The sequence below is a fragment of the Squalius cephalus genome (genome assembly GCF_949319135.1).
Source record: "Squalius cephalus genome assembly, chromosome: 25".
Classification (NCBI taxonomy): Eukaryota; Metazoa; Chordata; class Actinopteri; order Cypriniformes; family Leuciscidae; genus Squalius; species Squalius cephalus.
The window spans coordinates 6,769,828-6,784,343 of record NC_137146.1 but is presented as its reverse complement, the minus strand read 5'-3'; the positions used below and the strand labels follow the sequence as shown (position 1 = coordinate 6,784,343).

Genomic DNA, 14,516 nt, shown 5'->3' with positions numbered 1-14,516 from the left:
TTTAATGATACAATTGTCGATTGTTATTTGTAGGACATCCTGGCACAGGACCATCATGTTAAAATGTCTTTGATCCAGGGTTGCCAGCTGTACCTTCACTGGCCAAAGCTCTCCATCAACCACCTGGTCGACAACATTCAGCTAAAAACATTCCCTGCTAATCAAGGTAAGTGGTTGTCTTGATTGAATATGTTCTGACATAATGAATCACAGCAGTCTCTAACACGCTTTAGTTTAGTTTTGTTCTGTTGACTGATGCTTAGCACCTGGATGGCATAATGGTTTTCCTCACTTAGTACGATACTCAACATGTTTGCCCCTAAATAAATGTGTTTATGGATGGAGAGCACTCGAATATGATTAGAGAAAAATACAAGCTGCTACCATTACCCCACACAGCTGACTTTAATTACCAGGACGGCTGCTTTTACGCTTCATTTGGGAAATATCGAAACCCAGATATTCATTTAGGTGCATATGTTTATGTGTGTGTCATTGCAGGAATGCTCAAATTGTGTTTGCATGTCTGATTTCACTCAACTTGAGCTGCAATACGCATGAAAAGACTTTGTATGCAGTCTCTCATATATGCACGAGAATGAATCTGAATTGAACACAAAATCTGGTAGGCTGTTCAATCTCAGTTCCTGTCCTGGAGCTGACAAGCAGGCATATGGTGTGCTGTGGTTGCATTGAGATATTGGGCGGAGATCAGCTATCATGGCTGAAATCTTTATTTAGTTGCTGTAATCTCCTCTTCTGTGGCTGCATCCCATTATCCCTATCCTCCCTCCAATTATACGTCTTCATTTGGATCTTCCTTTTTAATGAAAGGCTTCAGCTTTTAAGTACAAAGTAAATCTGTTTTCTTTCAAGACACTTCTAAGTGAGATCATTCCACGCTAGACCACATCTTTGCAAAACGTGTGAACACTTAAACACAAAAATCATGGTTCATAGATTAGTTCATACACTAATATCTAACTCGTGTGTGTGTGTGTGTGTGTGTGTGTGTGTGTGTGATCCTTAAAATATCGAATAAAATAATATTTATGTATTTAATGTAATTCAATATAATAAAGAACAGGGCACATCACAGGCCAGATTTGAACCTAGTGGTCTTAGAAATGTGAAATTATTACTTTTGAACAACTAAGAATAAATTACTTGCATAACTATTAGTTAGAGAACCAATGCGACTGCGCTGGGGTCTTGTTCTTTGCAGACTGAAACCTGGTTGTATATATCAGCGCTCACAGTTTATCCGGCTCGGCTGAGGGTTGGGCTATCATATCATGGCTGTTCTTTATCAGACGGAGAGAGAGACCTATGGAACGAGACGTGATTAGAGAGGAAGACAGGTGTGTGGGAGAGGAGATTGATTGGCTCTTATCTGAGTGTGCAGCCGACAGCTGATGGATGTGCGAGAGCCCTGATCATTTCAGATGGCAGAGGGGTGGCTATTCTTGAACCAACTTCATCAGGAAATGCTGTATTTCATCCAACAGGCATCATCAACATTGTCGCTTGGCATAAAACAAGTTTTTTGTGAATAAATACACTAGGCATGTCAATTGATTAAAGATCAAACTGAATTAAGTACATGCTGATTAAAATAAAATAGTGATCATGAATAACGGCTCGTCAGTATTTGCCAAATTAAGATAATTCATACGTTGTGGCAGATAAGTAATTAATTGAACAGACATTTTTGGCCATTGCTTAATTCTTTGTTCTTTTTCATTATCTCAAGTTAGAGTAAAAACGTTTTTTAAAATACAAGACACTGATGGGTTGGAAAATTTCTAATTAGGAAGGTGTGGTTTCATACATGTTTTTTAAACACTTAATTTTATTATTATTATTATTTCTGTCAGGACCACTATCATCAAAGACGATTGACAATTAGCATACATTTTGGATTGGTGGTATGGTTCTGTTCAGGGCAAGAACTCCCTGCGCATCCATGCAGCCTAGCATGGATAAGACTGACTGCTGCTGATAATACTGAAGGAGCTTATATATCTACACAGTGATAGGCGTCGCATTCCTATAGGTAGACGTGGATCAGCTGAGAGTCAGCTGATGCGAGCTTGACTAACGTGACCTGCCAGAACTGACGCTACGCTTCATTATTATTATATTTTGTACTAGTTTTATATAATAGTATTATTAATATAATTTTTCATGTTATATATTTATAAGTAATTAACCATACTAAATTGTGCTAAATTGACAGCCCTAAAAAGTATTTGTCATCAAATTGTGTGGTGTGAGCAACTCTTTGAAACATTTTCCTGTCATGTTTAGTTTATTTTACAGATCAAGGTATGCCCCTATTATGCTTTTTCGGAAATTAGTATTACCTTTCCATATACTGAGTAATATAGCTGTTTGTGATTGTAAAAGTGCATGATAAATGGAGCTATTATCTCCCAAAAGAAAGAACCGATTCTGAACTTCATGAAACGTGTCGTCAGTTATTCCTGTCTTTCTTCCCGCTTGAACCTATGTAGGTTTGTTACAAATTTGCATAATGCAACAACCTATGGTTTTCAGAGAGACTGAATCTTTATCGAACCGTTTCAGGCACTGAGAAAAGAGGTGATGCTGCAATGTATAGTATGAGAAAATAAATATCTTTTGACCTTGGATGCATGTAAACCTATTGCAGGAGACCTCCAAAACTACAGAATTGTAATAGGGGAACTTTAAAGCTCAGTGGAGGCACTGGAGTGTTTGTAGTGTCTCGTGTTTGTAGTGTCTTTTGTGTGTGTGTGTGTGTGTGTTTGGAGGTGATGGTGCGGTGTGAAGTCATTCTCTTTTACACTTTCATTGCACACTGTTCAGCACCTTGGATAGCAGCACAACACGTGAACACGGCTGTGAGAACAGGTGTGAGAATGACGATAATTCACATGTGAACACGATGGACTCAGCGTCCCAGTTCAGGGAGCATGCAGAGCAGGAAATCCCTAATGGGTTTTCCCTTTGGATGACTCATTGTGGACCAAACTTGACTTGTGGCCTAACAACCCATGACCACCCTGCCTCACCAAAGCCATTGTCCTCATTTGAACTTCCTCCTGACTGTGATGTATAACCAATGATCCAGAGGCCACTGAACTTCCCTTGTTCAGCTGTCTGACTCTTACGGTCAGCTAAACCACAAATTTCAAACCATTAACACTCTCCTTTCCATTACAGCCTTCTTAGGGGCACCCAACTGCACTTATTTCTATACTTGTTTCTGTAGTAAATCTTGTTTTAAAGTTTTTCCGATATGTTCCGATAAGAAAATAGTGTAAATCATTTGTTGTGGTATTGGGGGCCAATGTATGTGTTTTTTTTTTTTTTTTTTTTTTTTTTTTTTGTAGAGAGATTGTTAAAAGTGATCCAGAGAGTGGAACAGTTACTGGGCATGATAGGCACAGTGTGGACAGATGTTTATCGATGCATCTCCACTCTAACTATAGTTGTGTCATCTGATTTTTGCTCACTGTAAGAATGGTCTCATGTCTTTTTCTCCCTTCTTCCCCAGTTTTTTTTTTTTTTTTTTTAATTCTCCCCTTAAACATGTCATTGAAGATCAGAAGTGAAATCAGTTCATCAGTCTTGCTACTCAAGACGTCTCAGTTTGCCTCTCCAGAGACATGAGCTGTAAACTGTAATATCTTCTGTTCTACAGCAGGTTAATGTCAAACAAAAGCCTGTTGTCTCCATCACTGGACTGCGTCAAACTGCGTCCAAAGCTGTCCTGTTCTCATTCACTCTGGCGTGGACTGCCACCCCTAGGCTATGAATCCAGTCAGGTCCAGGTTTTTCTAGCCATCTTTGCATCATGTTCCATGGCTGGACTTGCAGTCCAAATATCCAGTCCAGCAGGACTGTTTTTGATTATCTGAGCAGAAGTTTACTGATCTGTTGCTGTTTGGCCCACCCAGTCAGAGAATATCCACTGATGAAGTCAATGTTCATGGTAATATTTAACCACCCAATTATTATTTTTTATTATTTATTATTATTTAAGGCGAGACACGGCAGGCAAAAACATCGATTTTTTATGCAGTGGTCAGTTTTGAGATTTTGGGCTAGTTTACTCCTTCAATATGTGTTCTTTCAAGCTGCTATAAAGAAAACGTTGAAAATATACATTAAGATGTTTATTTTATTACATTTTGTTTACTTGCGTCAGTAAGTTTCTCTCGAATTTACCAAGAAGTTAGCATTCCAACGCGACATGCCGAGTTCCGTCTGTTTACTGAAGTCTGTCATGACCGGTGTCGTTGTAAAGCTTTGAGTCTCCTGCACAACGCTATGTAATCCAAATATGGGCATTTCCTTTCTATCAGTAACCAATCGTGAATGTCCAAAGGGGGATTTAAAGCTAATGAGAAATCTCATTTAGAGCTATTTAAATCTTTAACTGCCGTTTTCTCAAAATGAGTTTTTTGTCATTCTCCAGTACAAACATCTCAGCCAATATGTACACAAAACTTTCCAGTTATACACTTAGCAGTATTCTGAAGATATTTTCCGAGGGATTTGTTAATAAATCATTCCTGGCCTGATTTATGGGACATTTTAATAAAAAAATATGGTGAAAATCGATTTTTTAAGGCTATGGACAGTATATTTTGATTTCCTAGGTAATGAAAGCATATATCCTGAAATGTAAACAAATTTGTCTGAAATTTGTGTGTAAACAAAATGAAAAAAGAATTTTGCACCTGGCTTTATCTTATGTTCAGATCTATCTACCGAAAATATATGCAAAATCGTGCATATTTAATGAGATAATGCCTAATTTGCATAATTAAACATACAAATTTCTAAAACTTGTAATACTTTTTTTTTTATATACTTGTGTAAGTAATCAACTGAGGAAGTTTCATGATGATATCTATTATTTTAAAATTGTACCCTATTCACCTATAGTGTCTCGCCTTAAAAGAGATTTTCTACCATTGACTTCAGCTTTTATCATAGAATGTATATCAGTTAACAGTTTTATCACTTCCAATTCCAAATAACATGCTATGAGAACACTACCATTCAAAGGTTTGGGGTCAATAAGATTTTTTTCTCAAATAAATAAATGCAAGTCTGCATTTATTTGATCAAGTAAAAACAGTAATATTGTGAAATATTATTACAATTTAAAATAACTGTTTTATATGTGAATACATTTTAAAATGCAATTTATTCCTGTGTTGCAAAACTGAATTTTCAGCATCATTACTTATTATTATCCGTATTATGGAAACCGGGATTATTTTCAGGATTATTTGATAAACAGGAAATTCAAAAGAACAGATTTTTTTTTTTGAAATATATATATATATTTGTCACTTTTGATCAATTTTATGCATCCTTGCTAAATAAAAGTATTAGTTTCTTAATAATTTTTTTTTTAATGACTTTCGAATGGTTTGTGCATATTATTTATTTATTTATTTATATATATATATATATATATATATATATATATATATATATATGAAGAGTTCAGATGCAAAAGCCTCTAAGTGCCATCTGAAATTTTCTTATAGAATGATCATTTTTATCAAGCTCATATATTTAATTTCAGTAATTTCACTTAAATGACAATGAAAATTACCTATGAATTGTCATTTAAGTGAAATTACTGAACTTAAATATACAAGCTTGATAAAAATGATCATTCTAGAAGAAAATTTCAGATGGCACTTAGAGGCTTTTGCATCTGAACTCTTCATATATATATATATGCATTTTCTATTTTTGTTCTTATAACATTGAGATTACTTTATATTAATTTTTACATTTTTAAAAACAGAAGTATTGCAAAAAACTATTTTAAAAAAAAAAGTAATCCATAGTACTGTTTTGTTGATACATATATGATACATGGTAAGCTGTCAACGTTTTTTAAGGGCATATGGGCCATAATTACCCTTTGCCACTCCGGCCAATGATGGTAAATTGAGAAAATTTTCTTTCAGGTCATGAAACTGTATTTTGCATAATTTTGATTAAAATTCCAAAATACTTTGGGATTTTAAAGTGATACTGCCGATGTAGGGAAGTTGGAAGAGTATAGTTGCGTAACAGAGCAACAGTTTTATGCTGTTCTACAGGAATAATAGTGTTGTGCAGTACAGAAATGCAGAATTTTGGATATTAATGCCCTGCGGGAGGAGGTGTGACTGCGGCGTGTTCATCTAAGAAGACAAACGGCGTGTACCAGAGCCTGCTGTGATTTCCCAAGTGATCCAGACATTTGCTTTTTAATGGCTTGCGAAGACATACGGAGTGGGCGAATAATATAGTAACGGCAGTTTTGCTCTGAAAAGAGGGAGAGTGTGAAGGATGAGATTAAAAACTCTGTGTTGAATCACGACTTCCTCCTGCCTCTAACACTTCTGAAGTGGAGGCCTAGGTTCTGTCAGCGGCCAGACAAATGGACTCTGCTTGTCCCGCTCCCTGCTTCACAGAGATGGGATTTACCTGTCAAGGCTGATATACAGTGTTTCCCCCCTGATGTTAAAGGCTCACTGTAAATCAATTTAATCCTCACCTCCACAAACCAACCTCAGGTTTGTCACAATAAGAAATAATCCACCGCTTTTGGGGCTGCTGCCAAAACATAGATTACTTCTGTCGTAAACAGTCTGTATCTTTTTTTCTCATTCTTTCCTGCCTGGGTCTCTTCTGGTTTACATTGAGATGCAGTTATACGGTGGGGAATACCTTGCTTTTGCATGGCACCTGATGCAATGAGCGACAAACAATTAAGGGTGCTTTCACACTTGCATTTACACTGGCATTTTCGTTCATCTTGCGTCATCACAAACGTGCACGGTCATGATCGAAAACAGGACGCGAGTCAATGTATTGTGTTTTTTATTAATGTGGTGCTATTATGCACAGCGGAGTTAATTACATTTTGCTGTATGTGCGTTGCATGAAGCAATCCAATAATGAAGAAAAATTGAATAAAATTTGATGCTGATATTTTGATCCATTTATCGCTGTGGAAATGGAAAGTCAAGTTGAGCGCATTGTTTTGTGGGGTTCATTAGTGTTCTCTGGTTGCATAATGCACATTTTGGCACATATTGTATGTCATCCAGGTGCTCCATTCATAACAAAAGTGTGCGACTGTGTGCCACATGCATTCTGGATATTGTAAAATAGAACAGAAAGCTTGGAACTATACTGTATTATTCAAACCATACTTTATATTACAAACCTACTTTTTCTAAGCTACTCGACTGTTTAAACATAAAAAAAAAAAAAAAAATTATTATTCAGCAAGAATGCATTAAAGTAATCAATAGTGACGGTAAAACATTTATAATGTTACAAAAGATTTCTGTTTCACATAAATGCTGTTCTTTTGAACTTTCTATTCGCCAAAGAATCCTGAAAAAAAGTATAATGTTTTCCACAAAAATATTAAGAAGCACTAAATCAGGATGATTGCCATCACAGAAATAATTAACATTTTAAAATATATTAAAATCTAAAGGGTTTAAATATGTAATATTTCACAATATTACTGTTTTTGTTGTATTTTAATAGGTAAATGCAGCCTTGGAGACATTTCATTTTTTAAAAATCGTAATGACTCTAAACTTTTAAACGGCAGTGTACACATTTAATATGTTTGATGAAATTGTTTATTGATTACAATTTAATTGGAAATTTAGTTGTTTCCTGCTTAAGCAAATTCTTATATCTGTATTTACAGTGCTGGTGAAGGAGGGAAAGATCTGTCCATTTGTGGCCTTTATTGGACGTGGAGAATGTAACATCCTTCAGGACTCGGGATCGTTGAAAAAAACAGTTGACAAAAAGGCTTCAGAACGAGCTTGAGGCTTCCATATGCACAGCATATGTCATACATACAAGAAAATGCATGAACTGATGTTTCTTTTCAGTCACAAATGATAGTGTTTAATGCATTTTTGTTCGGTGAAAAAGAGCAAAAGTGTGTGATTTGCAGGGCTGCAGGATCAGATTCGTGCTGGTTGGTAAACTACTGTAGGTCCAAAGCAGTCATTTGGAGAGGTCAGCATCCTATTGAACCAGCCCTCCCCTTGTGCTGTTATCACTGCCACTGAAGTTCATGGTGGAATCATTCCACCGGAATGTCTTAAAGGTCAGTCGCGACACTTTACTGCTTTCTATAGAAACAAGGATAACCATGACATTACACCTCAGAGGTAATAGCTTTAAACTGACATGCTCGCAGTAACACATTAAGGCATGTGTTTTGTATTCAGTTGTTAATCTGAATGAGGTTTATTTACCCATGCACAGGTCTGGACTCAGTGACCACCTCTCTTATACTGCAGACTGCACAACCAATGTGTGGAAAGCTCAGTGAGGTAAGAAAAAAGGAGAATTTGGAGAACAGCATTTGAAAGACCTTTATGAACAGGAAGCTCTCTTTTAGTGTGTGAATGTAAATTGAATTGGCCACATCCCATAGGGTCTTGAGTATGAATTTAAATTAGAATGGTCACAGTCATTTCATTTGTATCGTATCCTAAAAATGAACAGCATTAGTAGAGCATTCTGGAAAATGAAATGTTCTTCCTGCATAGACCATAAAATGCAAGTTGCAGATATAAGGTTGTTTTACCTTGAGGGCTGTTTGGTGCTTTTTGTTTCTCATGAATGTTTTTCTTTGTGTAGGAGGAAGTCATGAAGGAGTTCCTGACACAGGAGAGGATGAAGAAATGGGAACATGAGAAGGTTGTTCATTTATTAATTTTTCTTTTTTGACCCTTTAACCCATAAATGCTCTGTGTGTCCTCCTTTAGGGTGTGTTGTTCATGGAGAATGCCCAGCGGGGTAAATTATAGTGCCGAACCCTTCTGGAACACTCTCCAAATCCTCCAAACAACGCTCCAAAAACAAAAACAAAACAGAAATCGAGCATTGAGTTCATGAGATGTATAAGCTGTACTCCCAGACACCCGTTCAACTTTGACTTTGTTCTCAGAGACTCCAGACTCTGCCGTCTCTGTGTTCATGTGCCGATTTGCCAAGCGAGAGAGACCCACACGCTCTGACATTTCACAGCATGGTCTGGTCCTCTCTGGTAAACACAAAATGCATTTGAAACGCTTTTACATTTGACGTTGTAAACCATGACTCAAGTCACTATAGTTATTGCTATATCGCTTTTACCTTGGTATGCATTTCCACACAGCGAAAATGAGCAGCACTGCTTTACAATATTTATTCATGAGAGCGATTTTCTGTCATGAGATGGTCCCAGACAAGGAACAACTTGTTATTAAGGGGTATAATGTGAGACAGAGTTGCTGCATCAATACATTTAGAATCAAAACTATGTATTTTATATGTTAGTTTGCATCTTTTAACATTTTTAACTGAATTATTACATAATATGAAGGTATTTTTGCACCAATGCCAGACCTATCTTTCATTTGTTTTGTATAATTGTATTTTTTTGTTTGCATCCATTTTAAAAATAGAAAGTAATCAAAAGAGATGAAGTACCTGTTAGTTGTAAAGTATTTAATTCACTAGATTATCCCATAATAGGGCCTACAACATGGTTATTTATTATAGAACCTGTTTTTTTTTCTTACAATTAATTTCCTGTGGAAATGTCCTATATCATTAATCGTGACACTCAAATATTTCTCTCTGGCAAGCAGGTTTTCTAGATTTCACGGCCTAGTGGAGATCTTATAAGTGTGTGTGTGGTCCGTGGAGCTGTATGGAGCTCCCAGCGCTTATAAACACAAGAGACTGGCGCTTTGTGTGTGTGTGTGTAAACATTTCCCAGCGAAGTGCTCTGATCCTCAGAAGCGCTCACTAGAAATGTTTTTCAGATGTTCCTATATCGTTCACAGTATGTAACTGTGCCATCTGGAGCTCCTGTTCAGGTGTAGCTTTAAAGTTACAGTTATGTGCTTGTCAGATAATAATCTGTCTACAGTATATTCTACATTTATATACTGTAATATCACTCCCTTTATATTCCATATAAAGCTTATAAGCCTGTGATATAATTATAATAATGTAAAATAAAATATAATACAATTCAATTATTTTGTAATATAATGAAAATAAAATGCTTATATTATATTATATTATATTATATTATATTATATTATATTATATTATATTATATTATATTATATTATATATGTTATGTTATGTTGATTGCCAGACAGACAGACAGACAGATAGATAGATAGATAGATAGATAGATAGATAGATAGATAGATAGATAGAGAGAGAGATAGATAGATAGATAGAGAGATAGATAGATAGATAGATAGATAGATAGATAGATAGATAGATAGATATAATGTGTATCATAGACTTCATTATCTTCATCAAAAATGATGAACTGGATTAAATTGGATGTTATATATTTTATTATATTTATCATTTAATTTTAGGCGATTTGTGACATTTTGTATTTGTACATTTTTTTTAAAGCATTTAAAGTAGTTTTATTAATGAATGTTAAGCAGCCTGATAAGTTAAATTATAATGTTTAATGACTATAGTTACTCATTTTACAAAGACTCTTTTTTTATGCATCAGTATCAGCAGTATTTGCCTTGGTGCAAGTACTTGGTATCAGAGAAACAAGTAATAAAAACTCAGTGAGTGTTTTAGCGCAATTTTCTGACGTCATGGGATCACAACACTAAGAGATAGTAAATGTTTTTATGTTTTTTTTTTTTTTTTTTTTGTGCGTTCCCGAGATTAGACCTTCCTTAACATAATGCCGAAAACCCGAAGTCTCTAGGTGGTCTGGTTGAGGAGGATATAGAAGTGCAAGATTGGTGCGCACAGACAGAACAGAAATCATGAGTTAACAATCGCAATTTTGTCCGTAGGAAAATTGCGCTAAAAACAAAGTAAGTGGTGCTGTAGTGCAATGGGTTGTGGGCAATATTAGACCAATAAGGATGCCTACTACAAAATACCACCAAAATAATATGTCATCCAGGTATATTTCTATGATGCACAGTTGCACACATTAATGATTTAGGATGCAGTCATTCTTTGTATCTTCCATCTAGTTCTGTACATACTCCTTGACTGACTTTGTATGAGATCCAGCCTTTCTAAACTCCTTGGAGTCATGTAACCTCACCCCACTCTTCGCCCCGTGCGCATTCACACCTGTTTCTCATTCTCTCATCATTACACTCAACGAACAGCATATACTAGGCCAACAGAAACACACCCTTTATTAAAACAACAGTTTTTGCGATGTGATTTGGAGCTTGTATCATGTGTTCCCAGTGTAGTTTGCCTTCCATCAAGGGTACCAGGCAGGAAAAATAGGTTAATGTAAATAGTCGCTGGTCTTCTGCAGCCAGTGATTATTCAGTTTAATGGTTAATCTGACAGATAAGCTATTAAGAGTGAGGTCTCCCATTAGTTTTCTTGATTTTTTTTTTTTTTTTTTTTTGATTTAAATACAGTTTTACAAATTGTCAGTTCATATTTGAAGTCAAGAAAGGAAAGCATGCGTCATTAAGTAGTTAAATTAGTCTGTAATGCGTATGTGGCAAAATACTTTATTAAGTGGGATACATGTCTTCAGTAATATAAATAAATTTGTAATGTCCTCTATGCATTAACTTAATTACCCTTATTACAAATATAACTGGATGCCATATGATAGCTTTGTGTCCATTCAGTTTTCAGCATAATTACTCCAGTCTTCAGTGTCACATGATCCTTCATAAATCATTCTAATATGCAGATTTGATGCTCAAGAAACATTTATTATTATTATCAATATTGAAAACAGTTGCACCGTTTAATATTTTTGTGAAAAATGTGATACTTTTTATCAGGATTTTTTAATGAATGGCAAGTTCAAAGAGAAATATTTGGTAACATTTTAAATGTCTTTAATGATACTTTTGATACATTTAATGAATAAAAGTAACACCCCCTGGGACTTAAGTCTTGTCTGTGAACCCAGGGGAAAGCGTCTAGTGGCGAGTTAAAATATGCATGAGCAACATGAGGTTTAGGAAATTACAAAATTTACATTATTCAGTGAGCTATTGCTTAAGCAAGATACTCAACCTTAATTCTAGGTTGACTTTCACTGCAATAAGTGTAGTGCAAGTGACTTTGATGGTTAATCATTATATACTTTATTGGATTATGTTCACAAAGTACCTCTGGAGTCTCTGTTTAGAAATATGAGTATGAAACACAGTTCTGAATGAACTCAAACATGCCTGTGAGCTTTGAGATGTAGGAAAACAATAGACATAAATTAATGAATAGTGAACATAAATCATGCAAACTCCTCAGGGCGAATTGAGTGTGTTTTTACCGTCTGTGTAAGATGTGCATGTTTTTGTTTAACCTTTTTTGGCCATGTAGCATAAAGCAAACAATACTATTATAGTCAGATAATGTACAAAATATGTATAAACACCAGCGGCTTGTAAACAGTCGGTCTCTGGACGGACTCATTTGTCTTCAAGCAGACACAGTAAATCTCTGCAATCTGTGTCATGTATTTAGGGGTGTCAGACGAGAGGTTTTTAAAATGACTTATGGGCTTGATACTAAACACATGGCACTGTACAAATTATGCTGATGGAAAATGGAAACACTCCTGTTGTTGGAGTTGATTCATACTTTATTGCTGAAATAACAAAGGAAAAGAGGATAATGAGGAAAAAGAATAGCACAATAAAATGATCAGAATAGCAATGACAATTGTAAAGACATCTCCTGCCCAAAACATACCTCAGAGCCCGTGTGACCTTAGTTGTGACCAGGGGACGTTGCTGGGGTATCCGGGGCTCTGGTGCCGGTTGATGCTTTGGGCTGTGGGATTTCTCCACATTCTCCAATCGTGGGGGCCCACCTAAAGCCGGGAGCCCCTAGAACCGTCACCACCTTTCGTCCCGCTAGTGACGGCCCTGGTTGTGACCATCTGATGCATATTGTAAATTTTGCTCATTGAAATATACATGTTCACAATGTACTGGGTTGATATGAGTGCTTTGAAATATACTAGAGTTTTGTTTTGAGCACTTGGTAGCATGTCAACTCGATCCTCAAGTAGAAATGTTAAATTGTAGTTTTACGACAACAAAAAAAAAACTGCACTTGGACAGAAATTTTACAGACTTTTTCATTCCATTATTTGCTAGTTTGCTGCTTTATTGATTTCTTAACTAGCTTGTGGACTTGGTTGACCTGCAATGTTGTACCACCACCACCATGCCAGCATAAGTCAACTTTGACCAATATGGAAATTAATTTGTTTTTTTATTATGCATCTGGTTACATTACACTGTCTACACCGGACACGAGCGGCTTGATGCGACAAAAGACATGGATGCGACAGAATGCGACACGACAAATCCCAGACAGTTAACTGATACCCCGCTCTTTTTTTTTTTTTTTTTTGTAATCCAAGTGCCTGCACTACTTTTCACACGAAGGACAAAAGTATTTGCAACGTTAGCTTTGTCCTGTCCAGTGTGGACAGCCTCAAGCTGTTGCAGCACGACAATGGTCGCATAGACATGGTGTTAGAGGCATTTTGGTACTGGATTTTTTTTTTTCTCATTCATTTCTTCTAACTAGTGTCGACATGATTGACAAGCCTCATTGCACAAACTGTATGTCTTATCAAAGGGTTTAAAATAAAACCTTTTGTGAAACTACAATACATAATCTATAGTAGTATGATTCCATCTGTATTTATATATTCTCTCTCTCTGTCTTTGTCTCTCCCTCAGAGCAAGATACTTTCCGATGCTTTGTTTTATAATGGTGTTCACCCAGGAAGAGGCAAATGGACTTTTAACAGAGGACCAAGAGGAGAAACTGAAATCCAAGAAGTCCATTTGAACTTCAGCAGATAAACATATACACACACACACACACACACATATGGTTTATTGGTTAATTTGGTTCGTATACAAGCTTAAATTCTTGCCCTGAAATGAATCCGGTACTGCCCTAAGAGCATTTGTGTTTTTTGTAAAGTTTATGACAGTTAAAGCTGCATGAAAACTGTCATTCTCTCCGCTCTCATACTCTGTCATTGCTGCAGATAATACTATTATGGATGCCTAGTCAGCTAGTAAACAGAAGTAGTCATGCAAGCCCTGAACGATGTACTAATGAACATATCTGATGCCTTCATGAAGAAAACCAGGCTTCTGAGCACATTCAGAGACCTGTCAAAATTATTATCTTCTGTTTTAGCTGGAAGTGGTTTTCTGGATCCCACAGCTGATACCCGCTCCAGAGACACAGATACTGAGAAACAGAACTCAAGGGGTTTATTTCCTTCACTACAGCATTATAATCCTTCACCTTCTTCTTTTTCAAAAGCATTTCGATTCTGACAATATGCAGGGTTTTTCTGTGTACAGCTGCCTAGAGGGATTGAAAATACGGATACACAAGGATGCAATTAAACCCACATGAATCGACAAAACGGGATGATCCCCAGGTGCGTTTACTTAGCCCAGTCA

The 14,516-nt window shown here is 36.1% G+C and overlaps 1 protein-coding gene across 1 annotated transcript in view; it reads left to right on the top strand.

Moving 5' to 3' along the window:
* Nucleotides 1–14,285, top strand: part of cnbd1 (cyclic nucleotide binding domain containing 1) — a 39,396-nt gene extending 25,111 nt beyond the window's left edge. The window contains 7 exon segments of the mRNA XM_079863339.1: nt 34–166; nt 7,736–7,842; nt 7,991–8,029; nt 8,032–8,146; nt 8,308–8,375; nt 8,686–8,745; nt 13,773–14,285. Coding sequence (XP_079719465.1) covers nt 34–166; nt 7,736–7,842; nt 7,991–8,029; nt 8,032–8,146; nt 8,308–8,375; nt 8,686–8,745; nt 13,773–13,898 — 648 coding nt within the window. The 3' untranslated portion in view covers nt 13,899–14,285.
* Nucleotides 14,286–14,516: the final 231 nt, after the last annotated feature.